This window comes from Microtus oregoni, unplaced genomic scaffold (assembly GCF_018167655.1).
Source record: "Microtus oregoni isolate MIOR12 unplaced genomic scaffold, Mior012 000043F_ref0000047, whole genome shotgun sequence".
NCBI classification, from domain to species: domain Eukaryota; kingdom Metazoa; phylum Chordata; class Mammalia; order Rodentia; family Cricetidae; genus Microtus; species Microtus oregoni.
In genome coordinates, this window is record NW_024543210.1 from 12,339,082 (window position 1) to 12,365,686 (window position 26,605).

Genomic DNA, 26,605 nt, shown 5'->3' on the forward strand with positions numbered 1-26,605 from the left:
TTTCTTCAGCCTTTTGTTTCTATTTTAGTACCCTCAGTACTTTTCTCTGTTAAAGAATTTTACTTCCTTTGCAACTCATAGAGCACAGGACACAAGTAATTTATTTTGTGCAAAGTGTAGTTTCTCTCTTCTTCTGACTCAGCACCGGGGACTTTTGTTAGCAGCATGTTCTCACTGCACAGACCTTAAAGTGCACGTTGCTTTGCTGTTGAGAAGGTGGTAGTGACGCATTCCTAGTGATGTTCTAGGGACATGGCTGGCGGTCGTTTAAATTTCAGTGTTCAGTCACTTAAGTCATTTTCAACCTAAAAACATCATCCTGGTGTAAGTATCAGGTTAGGAAATTAAGGTTTTTAAACTGAACTTCTTTGCAATATGCATTCAAATTTTACTCTCTGGTACTGTATAGAGCCTGAGTGGCTCTTGGTGGGTCATGGAGCCAGTATTCTTTATCCTGATTGTTTGGATGTTAAAATTCCTTTATGTTTTCTTTAAAAGAAGAACTCTCTAGTGACTGGCCGCTCTGCTTCTCTGGTCTTTAGGCAAGCTTATTAGTTAAATCAATAAAATATCACTACAATTGCTCTCTGTTATCATGTTTAAGTCTTATTGCTTCCTTTTGGATTTCCATCTTGCCCTTAAACTCAGAATGTCTGCTTCAGTTGGTGGGTATGCATGCCCGTGGATATATCCTCAGGAGATTTGAGCCTGTGGTGTCTGCATAGTGTCAGCCCACCGCCTTCCTTCTGATCCTTTGCGCTCTCTCTCTCTCTCTCTCTCTCTCTTTCTCTCTTTCTCTGAGACAGAATTTCACATACCCTAGGCTGACCTCAAACACCATGCATTAGTAGCTGAGGATGATCCTCCTGCCTCACCCCCCGAGTGTTGAGATCATAGGGGTGTGTTACGAAGCCTACCTTTACACAGAGGCCAGAACTGAACCCAAGGCTTTCTACTTGCCAAGTGATCACTCTACCAACTAAGCTACATCTCCGACCCTTTGATCGTGTTTATTGAGTACTTACTACATGCTAGGCATTTGTCTCCTGGTTGGGGGCACATCAGTGAAGAACGCCACACAAAAGTCCCTGCGTCCCTGCAGCTTCCCTCCAGTTAAGGCAGGCCAAGGATCCATTCCAAATGAGTGAGCTCAGAACAGCTGGTGGCGAGAACAACACCCAAGCAGAGTGAGGGGGAGAGATGGACAGAGAAGGTTGTCTGAGACATAGTTCTGAGGCAAAGTCCACTGGGAAGGGTGAGGGACCACGTGGAGAATCAGGTGAAAACTTTCAGGCCTACCAGGCCCAGACAGGAGCAAGGACAGCGGCACCGACTCCTGCTCTTAGCAGCACCTTCTCCTCCCTAGGAGCACACTGTACCCTGGCCTAGCCCACAATTTCCTTATCCTGAAGCTCTCCCCTGTCTGCTTGCCTTGCCCTGATTCTAGAGGAATGGGGATGGGGACTCCAGGTTCTGTTACCATAGCTACCTGTTAGCCCTGACCTTCTGAACCCAAACTGTCTATCTGTTCCTGGCAACCTCTTTCCCAGGGATCTTGCCTTAGGTCTGGCTTCCCTCCCAACCTCTTCTCTGTGGCTTCTTTTCTACCAGGCCCCAGGCAACAATTCTTCACAAGCTTGCCAAACTTGTAATTCCAGAATGAACGAATGCTCAGAGAATGCTGACCTAATTGCTATTACCTAGCATGAATAACCTCCTCCTCCTCCTGAATTTACCTGAGTACCACCTGCAGGTGATCTCACCTGTGGCCTTCTCTCATGGGTCACTTATGCCTCTTCGGGGATGATGTGGTGGTGGCCATTACAGGACCAGTGAAGGGCAAAGAAGAAGATATTACCTAGCTGGGAAGGGTCTTGGAAAGTGCAGGGCCCAGCTCTCGGGCTACACACAGTTCCAAAGAGTGTGGTGTTGGTTTCAGCTCAGCTTTTGTGAAGCCCTCAGGATGTGCAGCAGAAGTAAATATATATATATATATATATATATATATATATATATATATATATGATGGATCAAATGATAAATGTTCCCCATAGCCTTGGGCAGTTGAATACTTTGTTTCTAGGGGGTGGTACTATTTGGAGATGAGTAGGAGGTATGGCCTTGTTGGAGGAGGAATGTCACTGGAGACTTGAGAGTTTGAAGACTCATGCCGTTTTGAGTTTGTTCATTCTGTTTCCTGTTTGAGGGTTCAAGATGTGAGCCCTCAGATTTCTGCTTCGGCCTCCCTGCCTCATGGACTCTTACTTTTCTAGGGCTGGAAACCCAAATAAACTCTTCCTTCTGTAAGTCACCTTGGTCACGCTAATTTTGTCCATATAATATGATATAATACAATATAATTTTCCCCCTTCCTTTTCCTCCTTCCAACCCTTTCCTGTCTCTCATCCTTGCCCTATCAAATTCATAGCCTTAGCTATGGTATTAAATCACTGCTGTGGGATTCCCCTCTGTATGCTATGAATATGTTTTATTACCCTTGGTTAATAAAGAAGCTGCTTTTGCCAATGGCTCAGGCATATTCCTAGCTAGCTCTTATATCTTAAATTAACCCATTTCTATTATTTTATATTTTACCACAAGGCTCGTGGTTTGTTACCTCGCATCTTGTTTCTTGGGTGACTACATGGCATCTCCCTGACTCCGCCTTCTTTCTCCCAGCATTCAGTTTAGTTTCCCCACCTACTTACACATCCCAGCCATGGAAAATACCTAATACAACGTTGGTGAGGGAAACATTGCATCAACAAACAGGAAGGTAGAGATGGGGCTCACAACCCACTTGTGAGAGCTGAGGCCCCACCCACACAGCTACATTAGTCCTTTACCAGGGAGCTTCCCTTTTGACCCAACATCTTCCCACCAGTCCTCTTTGAGGGCCCTCACCACCCTAGGGTCCACCCTAGGGGCCAAGTTCCCAACACAGGAAGCCAGGAGGATACACTCAAAACCTATGCAATCCAAAGCGAGTCTTATGTATTTGTGGCGTGATAGCTGATTCTAGACTGTGGTGTCAAAGGGCACAGAGCAGTTAGAGTGGCAGCCTTCATCTATTCTACTCTATCGTTAAGTTCTAACTGCTGCATTCCACAGTAGATGTGACAGGGAGAGAAGACGACTGGGGGCAGGGATGGGGGAGGGCCAAATGCCACTGCCTGGCATCTCCCACCCTGGGAAAAACAGCTCCTCTGAGAAACGGACAGGAAACACTGGTGCTTCGCCTTTCGCTGTGGTCACGGAGGCCAAGTTGTGTTATGACATCGTTATTTTGCATGCCACGAAGGCAGGCCGACTGTCAGTCCTTGGATCACACAGGGACAGTCAGCTGAACAAGGTTTCTTGGTGACCTTTGGCTTGAGGAGACCTTGATCTTGAAGAGGGAGAGTATCCTAAGCAAACTTGGATAGATTTCTCAGTTGGATTTGGAAGTGTGGAACAGCTCCGGAGGAGACTTCTTTGCCTTCCTTCCCTCTGGCTTTCTGTCGCCTGTCCTTGGACTGTCCTTAGTGTCTGAGCCCCTTCTGCTCAGCTTCTACCACCTAAGGCCTCCGAAGGCCTCGGGTTGCCTGGGGTGCTGTGCCAGTCAAGTCCCAGGCTCTTCTTTTCTCTGGGCCCCTGCTGAGTTTGTTTCTGCTCAGGTAAACCGGAACCCTAAGTCTGCTCTTCATTAGCCCCAGGGCATGACTGGAACCTCTTTGCTGACATCTTTAGAAAGCTGGAGGAGACGCACTGGGAGGGGATGGTGAGGATGTTCCCTTGAGCCTGGGACAGGGTCCTGCCAGAATGACAGCTCCATTTTCAGAAGCAGTATTGCAGAATCCAACCCCCCCACTGCCCCTGAAGCCAAGTTCCCTAACCAACTACCCCGCAACGTTCACCTTGCAGGCAGTGCCTGCCATTCCTCACGCGTAGGCCCGCTCTTCAACCCTGACTGCGAGCTCCCCGCAGCAGGGAGAGAGCTGGTCTTGCTAATGGTCCACAAGGGCCAGCAGGAACTAAACTCCCACCGGCTCCTCTCTGAGATCACAGGCTCTACTCCCTTCTTCACTGCAGCCACTCTGGCCTTTTCCTAACTCGCCAAATATGGTAAACCCAAGGCCTTTGCTCTTAACATTGTCTTGCCTCAATGTTCTGCCCTTCTCCCCATATCCAGGACTCTCTCGACTTTAAGACTGTCAAAGTGCACTTCAACACCGTACTAACCATTCCATTTGAGATCCCACCCTCCGGGCTCTCGTCTTCCTCACCTGATACTGCTGTTTCTTCAGCCGTTTTTTGTTTTGCTTTGTTTTAAGGCTTTCTAATTTGCTACTTTATTTTGCTTAATTAATATATTTCCATGAATGGAATGTAAGCTCCAGCAAGGCAGGCTTGATGCCTTCTTCATTCCGTTTCCACAGCCCTAAAGCACTGCCTAGTCAGTGTCAGCAACCTCCAACTATCCATCAAATATTAAATGCACAGGTGAAATAATGCTCAGTTTAGACCCCTGCCCCTGCTATCCGTTCCAGTGTCAAGACCAGGAAGCCCCACGGATGACTTAGCATTCTCTTCAGAGGGCAAGGGAGCTGGCATCTGGGCTTGCTACTGTCCCAGCCTCACTCTCTACCAACATACATCTAAGGAACTTCGGGCAGGTTCTGGAGAAGTCTCCGCCCCTCCTGGCAGTTTGGGGCCCAAGGCTGCCTAGGGCAGAGGGGAGCCTGAGGAGGGGCACGGGCCAGCCCTGGCAACCTGCGATGGCAGGGCGAGCCGAGGCAGGCCCGCCCTTCACGCCCCCTCATACCAGGCACCCGGGCCTGCGGGGCCCCCGAGCATGCCGGGGATGGCTGCCCTGGCTTGACCCCGCACAGCCCCAGGCTGGCACCTGAGCGGATCCCGCGCTCCTCACGGCCCGCTCTCCTCCCCGTCCTCCCGGCCTCCGCCCCGGCCCGCTGCGGCTCCGGCCCTGGCCGGCAGGGGCCGCTCCTCGCGGCGCCCGGGGCCCCGCCGCGCCTGCCGCCGCCCGCTCCCCGCCCCTTCCCCGGCCGGCGTTCCCGTTACGCCGCCGAGCCGGGAGCCGGAGCCCGAGCCCGCGGCCGCAGCGGGAGGCGGCGCGGGGCCCGGCGGCGGCGGGGCCTGCGGGGCCTGCGGACGCGCGCCGGGCCGGCCAGGGCGGCCATGGCGACCAGGAAGGCGGGCTCGCGGCTGGAGACGGAGATCGAGCGCTGCCGCACCGAGTGCCAATGGGAGCGGATCCCCGAGCTCGTCAAGCAGCTGTCGGCCAAGCTCATCGCCAACGGTACGCTCGGGCGCACCGGGGCTGCGGGACCGCGGAGGCCTCCGGGGCTAGGCCCGAGGCGCGGGGCGCGAGCAGGGGCGCGGCCGGGCGGCGAGGCGCAGGCCGCGCGATGTGCGCGGAGCCAGGCCCTTGGGGAACGCGGGGTCCTCCGGTCACGCGGCGTGCTGCTGGGCCGGCGGGCGGTGGCGGCGCCCCAGAGTCCGGGCGTGCAGGGCAGGGAGGATCACCGACCCCGGAGGCCAGGGGCCAGACCCTGGTGGCTTCCAAGAAGTTGAAGCTGGTGTGTGTGTGTGTGTGTGTGTGTGTGTGTGTGTGTGTGTGTGTGTGTTTGTGTGTGTATGGCATCCCTAGGACATGCCTGTTGGCATCTGGAGGTCACCAGAGTGTGTGTGATGTGTTCAGGGGTCCTGCGAACGAGGATGTTGCAAACATATGGTATTCAAGGGCCCCGGGAGGACGCTCAGACTTGGAGGATGTTCGAGGTGGCATTGGCAGGTTGGGGGTGTGTGTCTTGAGGTCGGACAGTTGGATGTCAAATCTGCAGACCCAGAGAGGTCAGGGTGGAGAGTATAGGGGAAACAGAGTCAAGGAGAAGGTTATTGGGCAAAAAGGTGAGGATGTGGTTGAACACTGAAGGGTGATGGAGCTGATTGGATGAGGGGCTTGGTGTGCCCAGGAGCCCGGAGTCTGAGTTGGAAACCGGTGGCTGGACTTGGCCAACGACCCCGCTTGCTGAACTGAATCTCCCAACCCATCAAACCAAAATTGCAGCCAAAATCACATTCCAGAGCGAGACTCCACGTGGCCTTATTTGTTTTGGAAGCAAGTATGGTTAATATTTGCTTATGTTTTAGTACGCGCCAAAACCACAGGCAGGCACTAGGAGCACCGTGAAAGGGCAGAGGATTTTGTCCTGCTTCACCTCTGGCTTCCCAAGGCTGGCTGGGCCGGTGTGGGCCAAACAGCTAAGTCACAGAGAGAATGAATGAAGAGCTGGTACTGCTCATCCAAGAAAGGATGTGGACTATTCATCCGACTCACCTGTCCCTACCCAGATGGCTAGAGAAGTCACATCACATACCCTCTCTAAGGCCGGTCTATGCGATTTTCTGGAAATAGTGCCTGGAAATGAAAAGTTTTCTTTTCAATTGGGCTTCACTATGTAACCCTCAAACTCACCATATAGCTTAGGCTAGCCTCCATCCATCCTCGCCTCCCAAGCTTAGGACCATAGGCACATATCACCATGCAGAGAGGGGCAAGATTTTGGTTTTGCACACTGTCAACTACAGTACCTTTCTTTGAAGGGTTTTTTGGAAAATGATGGTTTGTCTTAGTTAAGTTAGCACCTTGAAAGAAGGGTTCTGAGTCCCCAGAACCCCAAAGGCAGCTTGCTCTTGCCCTCTTTGTCTCATTTCCGTACCCTCAGTTTCTTTTCTCTTGTTGAGGTCCCTGTCCTGAGTCTCCCGGATCAGCCATTCCATCTCCTTTGTGCAGGTTGATGGTAGGAGTCAGTGTGTTTTTGAGCTTCCTCCCAGATCTGCCCGCTGTCTGCCATGTGTAGTGCCCGTGCCCACCTGTGCCAGGTGCTGACTGGGCCTCTGCCCTCATGGACTTCCTTCCTCTGGGAGGACCCCTGAGAGTCAAATATGAAAGTAGTCCGTGGGAAGTAGCATAAAGAAAACAGACAAGTTGATGTGACTGAAAACAACGGGCGGGAGGAGAGACCGGACTGACTCGAGCCGCTGTGGTCCCTGGAATGAGTGGACGAGTGGACTTCCATGCATGGGCCCGTCCTTCCAGAACCTGGTTCCTGTGGCCTCAGCTGCCGCTGAGAATAGGGTGTGTGGTGAGCAGGGTGGTGGGGATGAGCAGAGCCCTATGGGAGATAGTTTTGTCCCAAAGCCTCACGTGGTGAGGAGCAGCCACGGATGGGGCAAGGTCACCGAGCTGTGAAGAGGGCAAAGAGACTGCTCAGAAAGACAAAAATAAAGCAGAGAAAGGGATGAAACAAACCCCAAATGGTGTATCTGCTGTTTGAGGGTGACTCTTTCCCTGGCTGATGGGGCCTTCCTGGGCCTGCTAGTGGGACGTCTTCCTGGCTTTGGGGTCCTGGCTCCCTTATAGCTCCTGTGGGTTTGCTAGCACATGTTTTGGGCAGGTGGGACACTGCTTTACTCCGTGCAGTAAGGAAAACAAATGAGCATCACACTGGTCATATAAGACAGCTTTTTGAAGGCAGCTGCCTGCAGGTCAACAGGAGCCTGCGGTCCTTGCAGCCAGCAGCCCTGGGCTTGGTCCTGCTGCTGCTTCACCCTGTCTCTGTGACCTTGGTCACAGCATCAACAGCCTGGAGCCTGTTGCCTCACCACTCAGTTCCCTTAACTTTCAGAGCCTCTTAAAAATGTTCTTTACTGAGTGTGGTGACACGCGTGTAATCCTGGCCCTCTAGAAACAGGCAGATCTCTAGGAATTCCAGGCCAGTCAGGGCTACGTAGTGAGACCACCGTGGTGTTGTTTTTTGTTTGTTTTTAAAGAAGTTCCTTGCAGGAATTAGGAAGATTAAAAACGGGCTGGGGATGAAGTAGAGCGGGATGCTTGCCTAACACACTTACAGTTCTGGGTTCAACAGGATGGATATGTTGACACTCCTTTAATCTCAGCACTGGAAAGGCAGAGGTGGCAGAACTCTGAGTTCCAGACAGTGACGGCCAGAGTGAGGCAGCGGTGTATGGGAACTGGGTGTGGCTGGCATATCTATAATCCCAAGCCCTCAGAGTGGGGGAGAGTACAGGGTCATCCTTGGTTGTCTCATCAGTTGGTGGCTTGGGCTATAGGAATAGGAGACTCTGACAGGAAAAAAACGATCAAAGTTTCTGAAGTCTTCCGTCAATAACCGTGGAGCTTTAGGTGTGGGAGTGTTTTGTAGATGTATCAGTTGGGACTGGGTGCCACAGCTCTGCGTTTTGATTGGTTGTGGTTTTCTGTAATGGTCTCCGTCTTCTTGCAGAGGGGTAAAGACTACACTTGTCTGTGGGGATGAAGACAAATGCTTATAGATTGTTGTTAGAAGTTATTAGCAGACTATTTTTTATTTATTTACCCCTTCATTCCATCAATCCTATAAATATCGAGTACCTACTGTGCGCTACAGAAGGCTGTATTAGTGAACAGACACCCAAGCCCACTTTTTGGCGGGGAAGGGCCAGTGAGGCAGGTGATGTGTTCATTGCATCATAAGCAGGGTGCTGATGGTGGTCGGCGCTGCTGGAGGGATGAAGGGAAAGGTTGGGTGGGAACTTGCAGGGACTGCTGATTTGAAAAGTAGGTAGGTGGCCGCAGTGACTTGGGACGCCCTGCTGAGAAGGCCTTATGGGAGATAGGCCCAGAGGAGCTAAAGGAGCTAGCTCTGGAGAGGGCGCTTCATGGCCTGGCCTGGGTGGAGGCAGAGCGTGTGGTGGACCTTGTGGGCTACAGTTATGGCTCTGGGTTTTCTCTGCCTGAGGTAGGAGCCAGCGGAGGGGTGGGAGCAGCAGCCGCTGATTCTCTGCTTCCCCTCAGCAGGGACAGCTCCTTCTGGGAAGGACGGCCTGGCCGTTTCTCACTAGGGACTCTAAGCTGTGGGCACTGGAAGTTATTGTCCCATCCTGACCCTGGAGATAAATGGGGCTAGACATTTTGCCAAGAGATGGGCAAGTTAGAAAAGGTCAAACGTCAAGTTGGAAAGGAAGCCAGCTATCTGTCTACTGCCCCCCTTATCTGTCTACTGCCCCCCTTATCTGTCTACTGCCCCCTTATCTGTCTACTGCCCCCTTATCTGTCTACTGCCCCCCTTATCTGTCTACTGCCCCCATCTGTCTACTGTCCCCCCTTATCTGTCTACTGCCCCCCTTATCTGTCTACTGCCCCCCTTATCTGTCTACTGCCCCCCATCTGTCTACTGCCCCCCCTTATCTGTCTACTGCCCCTATCTGTCTACTGCCCCCCCTTATCTGTCTACTGCCCCCCCTTATCTGTCTAGTGCTCCCCTATCTGTCTACTGCCCCTTCACTGTATGCACCATTTCTTCTGCTGTTTTAAAAAACAAGTTGATGTGTCCCAAGCTGGCCTTGCTTTAAACTCACTGTGTGGCTGACCTTGAACTTCTGATCCCTTGTCTTCACTTGCTAGAGTGCTGAGATTGTAGGCATTCCTCTGTGTCTGATTTATGCTGTGCTACGAATGGAACTCGGTGCCTTGGGTATGGTAAATGAACATTCTCCCCACTTCTAGACTCCTCCTGGAGCTGGCTGAGTGACCTTGAACCAGCTGGTCAACTTCTCCATTGGCAAGCCAGGCTTTATACACCTGCTCCATGAGCCACAAACATCTCCAGCTCCTCATTCCACACTGTCTTAAAGAGAGAGAGAGAGAGAGAGAGAGAGAGAGAGAAAGAGATAGAGATAGAGATAGATAGAGAGAGAGAGAGAGAGAGAGAGAGAGAGAGAGAGAATATGAATCACGACCTGGTTGTAATAACTGGCTATGTGCCAGCCTGTGCTAGAAAGATGATAATCTCTTCAGTGGAAGCAGGAGAGAGGTTTCTACTGAAGCCTAGGCTCTTGCTACCTAAAGTTTAGGGTAGATTCTCAGCCCACCCCACATATGCAAATTTTCCATCTGGGACTCAGTGGGTGCAGTGGGTACAGGGGTGAGGAACAGCAGGAGCCTAGAAGTGAGGCAGAGAACCAGGTATACGTCAGCTTGTGGTTGGCCCCCTGGGTACTCCATAGAACATTCCTGTTCTGACTTCCCAGAGTCATCGTCTAGTCTCTTAAGGTTTACCGCGTGTCAAGTGCAGTGCACGTGGGCTTTATCCGGACTGTCGCTGGAACTGACTGAGTGACCTCGAGCCAACTCTAAGCTCTCTGAGCATGCCTTTCCATTGATAAGATACCAGCTGCTCTATTAACGTGGCCGCGAGGATTGCTACCTATGAAGCTCAGTACATGGTGAGCTGGTGTTTCTTGTCCCAGGGCTTCATGTGGCCCCAGCTGGGGAACAGTGAGAGACAAAGACTTGGAAAAGCTGTATCTGAACTGGTACTTGGCGAGAGCCTCATATATTACTGTGGCAGGAGCTGGCATTCATGGATCCTGGGCAGTCACCGTGAGGTCATATAGAATCTCTCTAGACAGTTTATCTCTTTAGGCAGCCCTGCTCCTGAGCTCACCTGGAGCGGGGAAACCCACATGGTAATTCTCATAAGGGATCTCAGCCCATCTGATTTGGGGAGACTTGGAGATATTTTAATGACCTCTTGGTAATGGGTTGGTAGGGAAATGGTGCCTTTTAAAAGCCAAAGTTTGGCTCCAGAATTTATCTGGACCATGCTATGAGAGAGGTTCTTGGTTTGCCTGTGGCTGACCTCCTTGGTGTTTGAAGGCTTGGATGGCATCACAGTTTCCCTATCTAGACTCCTACCTAGTATCTTGAAGCCACTGCAGACTTCTCAAGAGAGGCTGTTATTGGTGGCCCAAGGTCTTCTTGGGAAATAATCTGATTGGGAAATAATCTGAATCTCTGCTGTGGAGTGAGATAGTGGCCTTGCTGTTTAGGAATGACCTTTTAGGACATTCCTGGGATACCCCACAAGCCTCCGGGAGTCAAACTGCTCCCAGGTCAGTGAGAACTCCCATGAGCCTCTACCTGTGCTTCCTGGCCAGCATCCTGCTTTTAAATATGGTCTTGTCACCCCTGAATATGGCCTTACTTTTGGGTTACTGGCACTAGGCTTTGGTTCTCATGGTCCCGACAGTGAGGGCAGAAAGACCTTGACTTAGGGCAAGCGCTGGGGCTGGGACTGCTCTGCTTTCCCCATGGCGTGAGTTGTTATACATGGAGGGACTTTGGGGCTCTGGGCTGGGGGAGGATTCTTGACTTTCATCTGCTTGGTTCATCTTCCCATCACCTTGGAGCAGGGTCCTTTCCCCTCATCCCTGGGCTAGTTTAGTTTAGATTCCTGGCCCCTGGTTTATGGTTCTTCTTCTGCATATGCCATTCAGCTCTGGGATCTTCAGTGAAAGTCAGAGCCTACCCATCTGTTGGGGTCTGGTCCAAGTTCCTCCTTGGAGCACGGATTCTAATTGGTCTTAATAATAAAATCCCAGAGTCAGCTATCAGGGGTGAAAGCTGAAGGATCAGAGAAGCAGAACAGCCAGAATTCTTACCTCTACCAGTGCTCAGACCAAAGGGGCGAGCTTGTCCCTACGAATCCTCAGACTGCATCTCAGACTGAATCCTCAGACCACCTTGAGCTCCTGTCTCCTCTCATCTTATATTTCTCTCTCAGCCCAGCCATATCTCTCCCATCTCCTCCTCCCTAGTGCTGGGATTAAAGACATATGATCCCAAATGCTGGGATCACCTTTGTGTGAGCTCTGTTTCTTCTTTAGACAGATTCAATCTCGTGCATCCCAGGGTGACTTTGAACTCACAGAGATACATCTGCCTCTGTCTCCCTCTCCCGAGTGCTGGAATTAAAGGTGTGCACCACCACTGCTTGGCCTCTATGACTAACTAGTGGCTTCGCTCTGTGCTCTGACCTTCAGGCAAGCTTTATGTCTTGAATCACAAACGGAATATCATCATCACACCTCCTGGCTGACCTTCCTTCACAGAGAAGGCGCCCATAACTGTGTGGACCATGTTGAGACCCTGGACATTATGTCAGGTGTCATTTTTCAAACTGTGCTGTTGGGGACCCTCTCTTGGGGGATGGGGCAAGCCTCACTTACGGGAGCAGACCCAAACCCCTGAGGTTTCCTTTGAAGGAAGGGCGCATATGCTTAGAGAACAAAAACTGTGAAATCTACCCATCAAGTCTAATTCACAGGAGAGGGAGCCCAGAGAAGGAGCTGCCCCCCCCCCCCCCCCCCCCCGTAAAGCCCTGGGCAGCTACAGGAGAAGCAAGTGGGTTGGAACACGAGCCCTAGAGCTTGCCTGCTGAATTCCCTGTGAGAGGGCCTGGGAAACTCTGGGTAAAGCTCTGGCACAGCCGAAGTCCGCTGAATCCCTCGAAATCAGATGATTTCCAGGTGAGGGCTATTTCAGAGTATGGAATATATCCTGGAAATTGCGGGTCTGGGGCAGCACTCCATTCATGTTCCGAAGTTATGTATAGTTCTTGCAAAGGGATAAATACACTGGGAACAGGCGTCAGTTCATCTTGGGTTTTGTTACTCAAATGAATAACAGTAAAAACCAGCTTTGGGGGGCTGGGGAGATGGCTCTATGGGTAAAGTGCTTGCTTATGAATGAGGCTCCGAACCCTAGAACCCATGAAAGAAGCTGGGATGTAGCAGCAGGCATCAGTAATCCCAGTCCTGGGAGCAGAAACGGGATCCCAGACATTTCTGGCCAATCTAGCCAAAAAGATGAACTCTATTTTTAGTGAGAACCTCTGTGAAGATTGATTAAGGAATATTTGCCAATGCCAACCTCTAGTCTCCAGATGCACATGAATGGGTGAGGGCATCCACATGGGCCAGCACACCTGCATAGATACACATGCATGTTGTGAGGGCATCCACATGGGTCAGCACACCTGCATACATGCACACACATGCGTGAGCGCATCCACATGGATCAGCACACCTGCATAGATGCACACACATGCGTGAGCACATCCACATGGGTCAGCACACCTGCATAGATGCACACACATGTGTGAGGGCATCCACATGGGTCAGCACACCTGCATAGATACACATGCATGTTGTGAGGGCATCCACATGGGTCAGCACACCTGCATACATGCACACACATGCGTGAGCGCATCCACATGGGTCAGCACACCTGCATACATGCACACACATGTGTGAGGGCATCCACATGGGTCAGCACACCTGCATAGATGCACACACATGCGTGAGCACATCCACATGGGTCAGCACACCTGCATACATGCACACACATGTGTGAGCGCATCCACATGGGTCAGCACACCTGCATACATGCACACACATGTGTGAGGGCATCCACATGGGTCAGCACACCTGCATACATGCACACACATGCGTGAGGGCATCCACATGGGTCAGCACACCTGCATAGATGCACACGCATGTGTGAGGGCATCCACATGGGTCAGCACACCTGCATAGATACACATGCATGTTGTGAGGGCATCCACATGGGTCAGCACACCTGCATACATGCACACACATGCGTGAGCGCATCCACATGGGTCAGCACACCTGCATACATGCACACACATGTGTGAGGGCATCCACATGGGTCAGCACACCTGCATAGATGCACACACATGCGTGAGCACATCCACATGGGTCAGCACACCTGCATACATGCACACACATGTGTGAGCGCATCCACATGGGTCAGCACACCTGCATACATGCACACACATGTGTGAGGGCATCCACATGGGTCAGCACACCTGCATACATGCACACACATGCGTGAGGGCATCCACATGGGTCAGCACACCTGCATAGATGCACACGCATGTGTGAGGGCATCCACATGGGTCAGCACACCTGCATAGATACACATGCATGTTGTGAGGGCATCCACATGGGTCAGCACACCTGCATACATGCACACACATGCGTGAGCACATCCACATGGGTCAGCACACCTGCATAGATGCACACACATGTGTGAGGGCATCCACATGGGTCAGCACACCTGCATAGATGCACACACATGTGTGAGGGCATCCACATGGGTCAGCACACCTGCATACATGCACATGCATGTGTATACATGCACACACACAAATAACAATTTTTCTATTTTTAGAGAGTTCTTGATTTCAGAAATAACTGCTAATGTACTGTGACCTGTAGTAGGAGTGTCCGACTTGTTAGGTAGCTGTAAGGACTCCCTACAGTCCTAATAGTGCTTAGCTCAATACTTGGTCAGAGGAAATGTCACCATGGGTGACATTTTATGCTGCTGGTGGCAGTGTTACCGTCTTCATTCCATGGCCAAGGCTCTTTCTCTTTCTCTCACCACCTCTCTTGTTCTTCGCCAAGCTGCTAACTTTTAGAGGGGCGAGGGCCCTTTATTTTTCTGGCCTCAAATTGTGGATGGAGCTGGGCTCACAGCTCACGGGTGCAGTATTGTGTTGACTTGGCCCACCTATAGACTTATGAGCCCACCCGTTCTCTGAGCAAATAGAGCGGGCCTCAGGAAGTAAGGTTGAGGGTCTCTTGCCTTGGAAGTGAGGGGTTCCCTCTCTACACACGCGCGCGCACACACACACACACACACACACACACACGCACGCATACACGCACACACACTCTTGAGTGCCACTTTCCACCTTCCTTTCCACCCTGTTCTGCTGCCAGCCACGTCTTGAGTATTTCATTGTGGTTAGGCCCTCCTTTGTGATTCTAACTTCATGCCTATAAATGAAGCTTGGCCCTGATTGGCTGAGGCATGAGCATGTGACAGTTCTAGTTAGTGAAACAGTAGTAGGTATTTACTTTATGCAGGGGCTTCTGGGAAAGATTTCCTCTTGCTGAAGAACCCCTATATGTGGGGAAAAATAGGCACTTTTCTTCTCTGGAAAAAGCTATTCCTGCCTTTGAAGCCTGGAGTTGCTGCTGTCTTGAACCCACTATGGTTCCCAGCCCCTGAGAGAGGCTGACCCAGCTTAAAGAAAGGTGACAGCTTAAAGAAAGAATGTGGTTATTGAGGGACCAAAGACTTCCTTCTGCCTGGAGCAGCTCTTGGGGGGGGGGGGGGCTTCCTGTTGTGTGAGGTAATGTGTTCCTTCACTGAGAACACAATAGGCAGGTGTGTGCTCAGTACTCGCTGCTGAAGGCATTCCAACGATCCACCCTCGGCCCTGGGGCTGCCTGGCCCGTGTTGTCTGGATGGGCACTCCAGAGCAGCCTTTGCTCTTCATTCCTATTGGCCTCACATGGCACTATTTCTCTCTCTGGGTGACCTCATGCTTGGCAGATGGTGGAGTTTTGCAGGCAGCTGATGTGTGTGAAAGCTGGTGTCCCATTGAGAAGTCCAGGAAGAAGGTTTTCATATGCCTCCCCAAACCACCCACTCAATCACGAGACAAGGCTGTTAGGCTAAACAGTGTCATGCAAAATATGAAGGACAGTCACAAGCCACCACAAATCTCGTGCAGGGGCAACACCCTGCCACCTGAGGGCTTGTCTTTCCCTGCCTGCTGCACATAGCGGAGGTGAAGGGGCCAGCACTGTGCTGAGCGGATCCTTTGGGCCTGGAGTTGACATGTGCATACTCTTGCCCCCACCGCCAAGGGCCTCATTTGGTCCTCACAGTTGGTTTTCCTGAATTGAAGCTGTTAAAATGGTGTCAGTAGGGAAAGAGACCTGGTGGCTCCCTTAGGCTTCTCTGTCAGATGTTGGGTGTGAACTTGTATGTGAATTCCTGGTAATTGCCCTATCACCAAGTGAGGCCAAGGGTCATGGTCCTTTTCATTGAGGGGATGAGTGGACTGGGACCCAGGGCTGCTCACTGACGGAGTCCAGCTCTCCTGGGATCAAGTCTGTTTATTCTAGCTCTCATGCTTTTCTGACCTGGTTAGTTCAAAGAATTCCCGAGACAGCTCGTTTAGAGTCCAGGTCACCACACTCCACTTCTGGAGACCCTTTGGAGCAAATCTCGTAGGGGTCTGCATTCACCAAGTCCCCAGGCAGTGCCAAAGGTACCAAGCCTTGTCATGGTTGGAGGTTCAGTGAAGACAAGGGCTGTGGGCATTGTAGATTTTCAGACATGTCTGGAGGAGTCTCCTTTACAGGTGGTGCTCTTCTTGGCTGAGGCAGGGGCTCAAACTACATTTTTAAGTAGAATCATTGGGGCTTGAACTGGCAGCTTTGAGGCCCTTGCTTTGAATCAAAGGAATTAAAGAGCACCTCCTGTGTGTAGACAAAGCAGCAGGCGACAGAGGGACGTCAGAAGAGTCGGTCACCCCAGGCAGCTGTTACCGTCCAGGTCGAGGACTCAGGTTTCTGGATCTGCCGAGCTTCTGCTTCAGGTGTGCTGTTGGGGTCAAGGAGAAGGACTCTGGTTTTTGTTTTATTTTTTAAAGGTTTATTTATTTTATGTGTATGGGTGTTTTGCCTGCATGTATGTATGTGCATCACACATGTGCCTGGTGCCTACAAAGGTGAGAAGAAGGCTTCAGATCCTCCGGGACTTGAGCTGGAGACAGTTGTGAGCTGCTGTGTAGGTGCTGGGGATTGAACTCGGGTCCGCTGCAAGGGCAACAAGTGCCCTTACTAGCACACGGAAGCATGGATCTTCACCACAGTGCCAGGTGTGAGACAGGAGAGCCCGCAGTCTGGGGAGGACAGTAACAGCGTCGGCCATCCCACAGGGCGTGGCTGGTTTGCTGGAGAGCCGAGGGGGCGGGGCACCGTGGCAGTGGACAGGCCTGGCGGAGTACAGGGCAGGCAGGAGGGGGTCGGGGCACCGTGGCAGTGGACAGGCCTGGCAGAGTACAGGGCAGGCAGGAGGGGGGCGGGGCACCGTGGCAGTGGATAGGCCTGGCAGAGTACAGGGCAGGCAGGATTATGAACAGGACAGTGGTAGAAGTAGACAAGTGTCTTACTTTTATGTTGCTGAGATTAAAAACAAAAACAAAACCTCAACAAAAGCAGCTTAAGAGAAAAGCTTTTGTGGCTCACAGTTTGAGGGTGCAACCCATTGTGGTGGGGAAGGCATGGTGGTGGAGCAGAAGGCCAGTTGTTCACATTTCCTGCGCTGGCTGGGGAAGCTGAGAGTGAGCCAGAAGTGGGCTGGGCTAGAAAGCCTCAAGGCCTTCCTCTAGTGACTACTTCCTGTATTGAAACTCCACCTCCAAAAGGTTAACAATCTTCCCAAACATGTCTGCCAGCTGAGACAAAGCATTTAAACACATGGGCCTATGGTGCATTTCACGTTCAGAGGGTGTCCTCCTGGACAGAGACTGGCTTTAATACTGGAAGCCCCAGTTATGTTATCGGGCATACAGTGGCGCATAATTAATCAACAACCTACCCTTTTGAGGTGTTTACTTGGCAGGCCTGGCAGGCAGGACAGCTGGTTGGAGTGCTTTAGCAGGGGAAGGAACTCTGGTGCAGGGACAGCGGGGACATTGCTGTCTGACTGCAGGGAAGGCACGCTGTGCCTGGATCTTGGAGGAGCGAAGAACAGAAGCAGCTGGCTGGGGAGTGAGAGCCTGGTCTGGGAAGGAAGTTGCCTCAGTCGGCAGCGTTCCATTGCTATGAAGAGGCACCGTGACCAAGGCAACTCTTATCAAAGAAAGCTTCAATTGGGGCTTGCTGATTGTTTCGAAGGGTTAGCCTCTGATCATGCCAAGAAGCAGCCAAGATGGCACTGGAGCAGTAGCTGAGAGCTTTTCACATCCTGTCCACAGGCAGCAAGCAGAGAGAGGGACACTGGGCCTGGTGTAGACGTTTGAAATTTCAGACACACCTTCTCCACCTATTCGAACCATCTAGTCCTTCCAAAGAGTTCATCAACTGGGGACTAAGTTTGCAAATATATGAGCTATGGGGGCATTCTCATTCAAACCATCACAGAAAGTGTTAGGGTTCCAATGCCTGACTCTGCAGAGGGGCACAGGGAGTAGGGAGTACCACGGCAGTGACAGCGGTGAGAGCAGATGTGAGCAGGAGAGAGCAGATGTGTGGGGCTAACTGTGACAAAGGTCCAGAGCTGAGGACAGATGGCATCTTCACGGCCCTCCCTTCCAGCCATTCGCTCAACACTTTGGTGAGCCCAGTACAGGATGTCCGGGAGTTGTATATGAAATGGGAGCAGATAATGTCACCACTAGACTGTCAGGTCCAAGAGCTGAACCTTTGATTGGTTTTGTTCATTGCCATACCCAAGCACTAGTTCTAGACACACAGCTGGTACACAGTTAATGATTTCGTGGACACCAAGCCTTGATAACTGAGTCAGGACACAGTGGAGCTCAGTTACTGAACACACCACCATTGAGGAGTTTACAGACTCATTTGCCTCTCAAAGGCTGAGTCTCTGCTGAGGAACACCCACTGCCCTGAGGCATATAGAGGGTGCTCAGGTCAGGGCTGGGTGTGGCAGTCAGAGGAGGGCTGTGGCAGCCAACGGGAGGGAGTGTGAAATCTGGTCCAGAAGCAAGACTGTTGGTGTTGGCTGACTTCCCTGGTTGGCTTGCCCAGGGCTCTGTATATCCTGTCTGATGGATTCCTCTCAGTGATGACCCAGCACCAAGCCTTTTCCTCCTCAGAGCTCTTGTGGGTATCTGATGAGCCTTTCCCAGGAGCAGAGGTGGCCCTGGGTCCCTTCTACTGCCCTCTTTGTCCAGCTCTACACACTTGCAGACTGCTTACCCTGTACCAGGAGGCTTGCTTTCCTGGAGGCACTGCCTTCATGGCTCTTGTCGAGTCAAAGGCGTTCTTCCAAGCTCTCTAGTGCCTGGGACTGGCCAGTTGATAAGGATGTCCTGCAGGGCATGCCAAGTCCATGACCTGCAGCAAATGCTACTTTTGCTTCCTGGCCCAGGCCAAAAGATTTGATTTCTACTGGGTGCAGGGCCCAGAAGCCTAGGAATAGGGTCTGTGAGAAGCCATGCAGTTTGCTTCACTTCCCGTGGAATCCTGTCTGTCTCTGCCCATTGTCCTGGCACTGAAGTCTTGATAGGACTGGAGGGTTCATCAGGCCTAGCCCCTTTGTCACAGTGAGTGTCCTCTGTGGTCCTCACTCAGGACTCAGGGTTCCTGTCTCCTCACAGAACTTGGTCCTTGGCCCGACCTGGGCTTTGACTCCTCTGGGATCCTGTCAGTTCTCTCTGGGTGTGTCTGATTTGTGTAGTGGAGCTGACTTCCTGAGAAGACCATTTCCTAGCCTCTGGGCTAGCCTGATAACATCCTCGGCCCTGTGGTTGCTTCCTGCCCTTAGAACTCTGGAGACAGGCTAGATCAGCTCTGAGCCACTGGCTTGCGGCTTTTCTTTCTTTTCTTGGGCTGATTTTTGTGGAAGAAGTATGTGTTCATGTCCATGTGGTGTGTGAGTGTGTTACAGAGTAAGTGTGAGCAAGGATGGGGTGAGCCTATAAGAGATTGTGACAGTGAATGTGTGTGAGCATGTGTGAGAGTATCTAATTGTGAATGTGTGTGTATGAGAGTGGGTGTAAACTGAGTATATGAGCAGCGGATGTATGAATGAATTTGTGGAACTGAGTATGAGTGAATGTCTGAGAATGTGTATGAGTATGTAACAGTGTGTGCATGTGTATAGTGTGTAACTGAGAGTGTATACACGTGTGTATAGTGTGTAACTGAGAGTGTATACACGTGTGTATAGTGTGTAACTGAGAGTGTATACACGTGTGTATAGTGTGTAACTGAGATCGTATACACGTGTGTATAGTGTGAGAGTGTATACACGTGTGTATAGTGTGTGAGAGTGTATACACGTGTGTATAGTGTGTGAGAGCGTATACACGTGTGTATAGTGTGTAACTGAGAGTGTATTCACGTGTGTATAGTGTATAACTGTGTTACCAGCATGTTCTCTCTTCTTTCCCCAAGTTGCTTCTGTCTCCCATCCTGTCTTCTCTCATTTCTTTGCTGTGTGTAGATATAGGGAGGAGATTTTGGCATGAAGCCTGGACTTTGACTACCAAGATTTCCCCAGAAGATCATTTATGCCAACTTCTTCTGGTGGGCCCCGTAATCTTTGCCATTTGCTATCTTTCAGTCAGGAGCTCCAGATGCTCTCCCACTGTGAACTGGGTCGCAGTTTAAACAAGGACAGCTGGAGTTGTCCAGTAGAAACCCTGTTCTGAGACCTCACGGTCAGCAGTCATGGCCAATGTGGGGAAAGCTTTGGGGGAGCAGTTCCCTGAGACCAGTGTCCTTGGCTGAGTTCTGCCTAGGGAAGGAGACGTGTATTCGTTGGTTTCAGGAGTACTTACTGAGCACCCACCATTCCCAAGTCTCAGTGTCCGGGCAAAGCGTGACAGAGTGAGTACTGAGGGGCTGGGCAAGACTGACGTGTGGCTTACAGTAGACCACAGATCCCTCTTCTACAGAAGGTCAGTGTGTGCCCTTCTTGCTTTGCTGTCGATGACCCCTGGTCAGATCCCCTGTCTGGGCAGGGCTTGCTGCCGTGCGCTGGTCACAGGAAGCAAGTATCATGCTCTTCTGTGGGTCTGTGCTCCCACCTTCCAAGGCAGACTTCTCCTGCTCCCTCATCTGGTGACCGCTCTCGGCCCTACAACCAGGACATCTGTCAGCTTCCCTCCTGCTGCTGCTTCGGACTTCAGCTCCTCCAAAGAACACAGCCAACTGCCTCTGCTCAGAACTCTCCCCTCAGTCCCTGTCTGGGGCCTGTGCTGCTTTGCCTTTGTCTCCTCCTCTGAGACTGTGCCCTCAGCACACACAGGTGCGGGGCTTTCCTCTCAAGGCATTGTTAGTCCTTGCTGCTCACTATTCCAGCCAGCCGTGACTGCTTCCTACTGATTGGACTTGCCTCAGCACCTCTAGTTCCTCAAAGACCACCCCTGTCAAAGTCATCCTTTGTTGTTGACGCAGCGCTGCTCAAAGTGTTGACTGTGCTTGCAGGCTTACCTCCCGTGATGCTCCAGCCTTTGTTACTTGCTTGGCTTCCTTCCAGAAGCACTAGACCACACCTGCTGGGTTCCTGCTGAGACGGCTCCTCCCTGGAATGCTTTTCCTACACGTCTAATTTTGGTTTCTGTGGCAGACACGTCCTGATTTTTCTTTCTAGGCCTTTCCCCTCAGTCTCCTCTAGCTTTGATCTGGAAACTGAATGTCATTGCAAGTTGAACTTGGCTTCGTTCCTCTGCTTCAGTAAATAGTGGTGTGGTACCGCTGCTCACCGCGAGGTCTATAGAATCATCTTTAGTCTCTGTCCTTTCTCATGGGCCGTGTATTAGATCACTTCCAGGCTGCTGTAACAAATCAGCCCACATTTGTATCCTCTTAGCTTTATGGAGGTGAGGAGATGAGACGTGGGCCTCATTGGTTAATCAAGGTCATTGTGATCTTTCTGGAGCTCCACCGGTGGATCTGTATCTCTCCTCTGCGGGTTCCATAGCGTGTGTACGTCATGCAGTTCCTACCCTCGTCTCCATCCTCTGCCCTGTAGCCCCATCTCCTGGATGCTGACCTTCAGCTGCTCACTCACACAGTCCAGGATAATTCTTCCTTCTCCAGCTCCCTCACAGTCCCCATTAACCATAAAATGCAGTCACACCTTCCTGAGGTCTGGGCGTGGACTTGTTGGGGCCATACCTCCAACCCAGTGCAGGAGTAAGCCTGGTTTGTTTTGCCTCTGAATTATATTCACACCTGGTCTGTTTCTCGCTTTCTTCACTCTTTCTTACCTCACTCGTGTCCAGATTGCTGTCACCTCTCACCTGCGTACCGTAGTAGTCTGTTTCTATCCTTGTCTCTTCGCCGAGTCCCCTCCCCACACAGCAGATGGAGGGAACTTGAGTCATAGCATTTTACCCACGACTTACAAACCCTGCAAGACTACAGCGCCGAGAATGCTTGCCATGCTCAGTAGTGTCTGCCACCCCCAGTGCTATCCCTCTGCTCCGACTGCACAGTTTGCTTGCTGGTCCTAGACCGTGCCACTTAAGACCTCGCCTCTCTGGAATGCCCTTTCGATGCGTAGGCCTTTGCATTCCTGACTCTGCGCTCTCATTGTCTCAAGAACCCTCTCCTTGGCTGGTCTTTCCCTGGCCTGACCACTCAGTCTGAGGAAGATACTTCATCCTCTGAGTCGTAGCAAGTGGTTAGAAGCTGGTAGACTCTGACTAAATGCTGATGCTGAGTGGCTGTGCAGGATTAGCGCAGACCAAGGGAACCGGGGGAATCGGCCCCAGGCTGACCTGCAGTGTGTCTTAAAGGATGCTGGATTCTGCAGACAGAGGCAGGAAATCCCAGCATGCACAGGCCTAGGTAAGACTAATGAACTTGGAGGATGCTGAGGACCTGGAGCGTATGTGTGAGAGAGGCTCGTGGCTCAGGCAGGGAGAGGTGGGTCTTTAGGAGTGATCATAGCCATGTTACTCTTCACTGGATTCTAAGAAGATGAGTGAAGTCTTGTGAACTCCTCTGTAGGGGGTCAAGAGCAACCACTCAAAATTCAGGGCGCACCATAATGTAGGTCACCTTTTCTCCTCTTAGATGAACTGGTTAGGGGCTGGTGAAGTGGCTTGGTGAGTAAAGGCATTTGCTGCCAGTCTTGGTGACCTAAATTCTATCCCCAGGACACACATGATAGAGGGAGAGAACTAACTCCCAGAAATTGTCCTTTGGCCTTCACATGTATACTGTGATGCGTGCACATACAAACAAATAAAAAATTATAATTAGTTAACTGGTTAATGTTTTGTTTAGCAAATGAATGTACATAGTGGTAAAAATCAATAATTCAGGGATATTTGGATGCTTCCCTTGACAATGGTGTTATGTCCTGATAAATTCCTTGTAGCAGTTACTATTCTTATTGCTATGAACAAACAAGATGAGAATCAGTTCATGAGAGAAAAGATTTATTCTGGCTCACAGTTTATGGAGACACAGTCCACCATGGTGGGCAGGTGTGGTGGCAGGAACAGCTTGTGGCTGTGGTTATGGGAACTTGCTCACCATGAGTGGATCAGGTAATGGAGAGTGGTCAATGCTGGCCTTCTGCAGATTGTTTCCTCTTGCCCTTGTTGTTATTCTAGGACCCCAGACTATAAGATGGTGCTGCCTCTGGGCAGGACAGGTCCTCCTTCCTTTGTTAGACCTGTTAGATAGTTTCACTCCTTTAACTACCCATACTCATTTCCAGAGGTGTGTCTCCAAGGTGGTTTTAAATCTAGTGACATTGACAGTAAAACTTAGACATCACACCCTTCATAAGTTGAAAGTATATTTTGTACACTCAGTGAATTAAGAGTCATAGCTTAGCCCTTAGATTAGCTTATAGTCAGACAAAAATCACCTAACCCAAAGCCTGTTAGTGTGTGTGCATGGACCATGTGGTTGCATGACTGACTGAGTCTCCTACTATATCACTAACAAACTTGGAAAAGACATTCACAATCCAGATACTGGTTTTCACTTTACACTTGGAAAGTGATTAAGTTTTCCATTGTAGATGAGGAGCCTTCTATAGTGTGGAAGATGAATGTCCATCCCATGCTGCCTGCTTGCACAGCCTTTCACCAACACAGCCACTCTTGGGGCTTTGTAGGGGACGTCTCAAAGCAGCCTGCCCATACGTGTATTTTAAATTTTATTTATGGCGAAGCAGGCATGAATGTACCATGGTATTCGGATGAAAGTAGAAGGACAACTTTTTCTTTTTCCAACTTTCCATCGTTCAGAGGAATTGAACTCAGATGTTAGGCTTGCATGGCAATGCTTCACCCTCAGAGCCGTTCCCTCACTCCTCCTACCTCCACACAGTAATGATGGTTCATAGACCTCACTCCCCCTCCTTCCACACAGTGATGACAGTCTATAGACCTCACTCCCCCTCCTTCCACACAGTGATGACAGTCTATAGACCTCACTCCCCCTCCTTCCACACAGTGATGACAGTCTATAGACCTCACTCCCTCTCCTTCCACACAGTGATGACAGTCTATAGACCTCACTCCCCCTCCTTCCACACAGTGATGACAGTCTATAGATCTCACTCCCCCTCCTTCCACACAGTGATGACAGTCTATAGACCTCACTCCCCCTCCTTCCACACAGTGATGACAGTCTATAGACCTCACTCCCCCTCCTTCCATACAGTAATGACAGTCTATAGACCTCACTCCCCCTCCTTCCATACAGTGATGACAGTCTATAGACCTCCTGACTCCTCCTTCCACACAGTGATGACGGTCTATAGACCTCCTGACTCCTCCTCCTTCCATACAGTAATGACAGTCTATAGACCTCACTCCCCCTCCTTCCATACAGTGATGACAGTCTATAGACCTCACTCCCCCTCCTTCCATACAGTAATGACAGTCTATAGACCTCACTCCCCCTCCTTCCATACAGTGATGACAGTCTATAGACCTCCTCACTCCCCCTCCTTCCATACAGTAATGACAGTCTATAGACCTCACTCCCCCTCCTTCCATACAGTGATGACAGTCTATAGACCTCCTGACTCCTCCTTCCACACAGTGATGACGGTCTATAGACCTCCTGACTCCTCCTCCTTCCACACAGTGATGACAGTCTATAGACCTCCTGACTCCTCCTTCCACACAGTGATGACAGTCTATAGACCTCACTCCCCCTCCTTCCACACAGTGATGATGGTCTATAGACTCCTGACTCCTCCTTCCACACAGTGATGACAGTCTATAGACCTCCTGACTCCTCCTCCTTCCACACAGTGATGATGGTCTATAGACCTCCTGACTCCCCCTCCTTCCACACAGTGATGACAGTCTATAGACCTCCTGACTCCTCCTTCCACACAGTGATGATGGTCTATAGACCTCCTGACTCCTCCTTCCACACAGTGATGATGGTCTATAGACCTCCTGACTCCTCCTTCTACACAGTGATGATGGTCTATAGACCTCCTGACTCCTCCTTCTACACAGTGATGATGGTCTATAGACCTCCTGACTCCTCCTTCTACACAGTGATGACGGTCTATAGACCTCCTGACTCCTCCTCCTTCCACACAGTCATGATGGTCTATAGACCTCCTGACTCCTCCTTCTACACAGTGATGACGGTCTATAGACCTCCTGACTCCTCCTTCCACACAGTCATGATGGTCTATAGACCTCCTGACTCCTCCTTCTACACAGTGATGATGGTCTATAGACCTCCTGACTCCTCCTTCTACACAGTGATGACGGTCTATAGACCTCCTGACTCCTCCTTCTACACAGTGATGACGGTCTATAGACCTCCTGACTCCTCCTTCTACACAGTGATGACGGTCTATAGACCTCCTGACTCCTCCTTCTACACAGTGATGACCGTCTATAGACCTCCTGACTCCTCCTTCCACACAGTGATGATGGTCTATAGACCTCCTGACTCCTCCTTCCACACAGTGATGACGGTCTATAGACCTCCTGACTCCCCCTCCTTCCACACAGTGATGATGGTCTATAGACCTCCTTTTGTATTTTGCTTTTTAAACCTCCTGTCTTTGAGACTGTTGGCTATTGCTGTGTAACAAACCAGCTCAGAATACAATGCCTATTACAGTGGCCACTTTGGATCCCCGGGATTCCAGGCTCACCAGGACTCATGCTTCTGTGACCTGTGGGCTCAGCCTGGAGCCTGCTGCTCTTGGATCTTAGATGGGCTCTCACGCATCAAGTCACAGCTCAGAGAGTGCCATTGTGTTTCATGTGGCCTTGGGGCTTGCTCTGGGTCCTATCTACACAGGCTCAAGCAAGTCATTCTGGTGACCACAGTGAGCCAGAAGTCAGAGGATGTGAGTCAGCCATTTTCTAAGTGCCTGTGCACATCACGGCATACACTGACCTTTTGATCAGAGAGGGGCGTTCATACGTCCAGGTTACCACACAAGTGCTTAAATAATTCCACCTGAGCCGGGCACGGTGCGCGCCTTTAATCCCAGCATTCTGGAGGTAGAGGCAGGTGTTCTCTGTGAGTTCAAGGCCAGCTTGGTCACAGAGTGAGTTCCAGCACAGCCAAGGCTTCACAGAGAGACCCTGTCTTGAAAAAACAAACAAACAACAACAACAACCACAAAACCCACCTGTTCAATTATCCTCTTTCACGTCAGTCTGACTCAGGCCCCTCCCACCCCTCCTCTCTGAGAGTTCGAGCAGATGGGACAGGAAGGGGATTCCAAAACCACCTGCCCAGTCTAAACCACAGGACTCAAGTGGCATAGGATGGAGGCTGAACACATTGAAATGCCAAGGTCCATGTAGTTTGTGCCGGCATGTTGGAGAGATGTGGTGGATGTCAGAGACCCCAGCTTCAGGGTCAGACCCCAGCTCCAGGGTCAGACCCCAGCTCTAGGGTGATCCGGCTGTGGCCTTGGCCATGCTGCTTTCTCTCTCCTGCCTGGCTCACTGTGAGATGGTGACAATGATAGACTCACACCTTAATGATGTTTTTAGGAATTGCTTGGCACATGGCCATGTGTTTAGTAAGAGCATGCTATGGCTGGGCTGTCAGCGGTCCCCAGTATTCCGTTCCTCTGATAATACTGCAGACCCCAGAAACACAGGGGATGTGTCTTACAGAGCTTTTAGGCCCTATAGTATCCAGTGTCTCTATTCTGGGA

General features: G+C 51.0%; 1 protein-coding gene across 9 annotated transcripts in view; it reads left to right on the forward strand.

Moving 5' to 3' along the window:
• Nucleotides 1-5,029: 5,029 nt before the first annotated feature.
• Nucleotides 5,030-26,605, forward strand: part of Ttc7b (tetratricopeptide repeat domain 7B) — a 216,358-nt gene continuing 194,782 nt past the window's right edge. For 5 of the 9 annotated variants that reach the window (XM_041633216.1, XM_041633219.1, XM_041633214.1 and 2 more), the window contains exon 1: nt 5,031-5,299. In XM_041633216.1, the coding sequence (XP_041489150.1) occupies nt 5,179-5,299 (121 nt within the window). In that variant the 5' untranslated portion in view covers nt 5,031-5,178. Of the gene's footprint in view, nt 5,300-26,605 lie in introns of all 9 variants that reach the window. The other 4 variants (XM_041633220.1, XM_041633218.1, XM_041633222.1 and 1 more) reach the window with 2 other exon arrangements.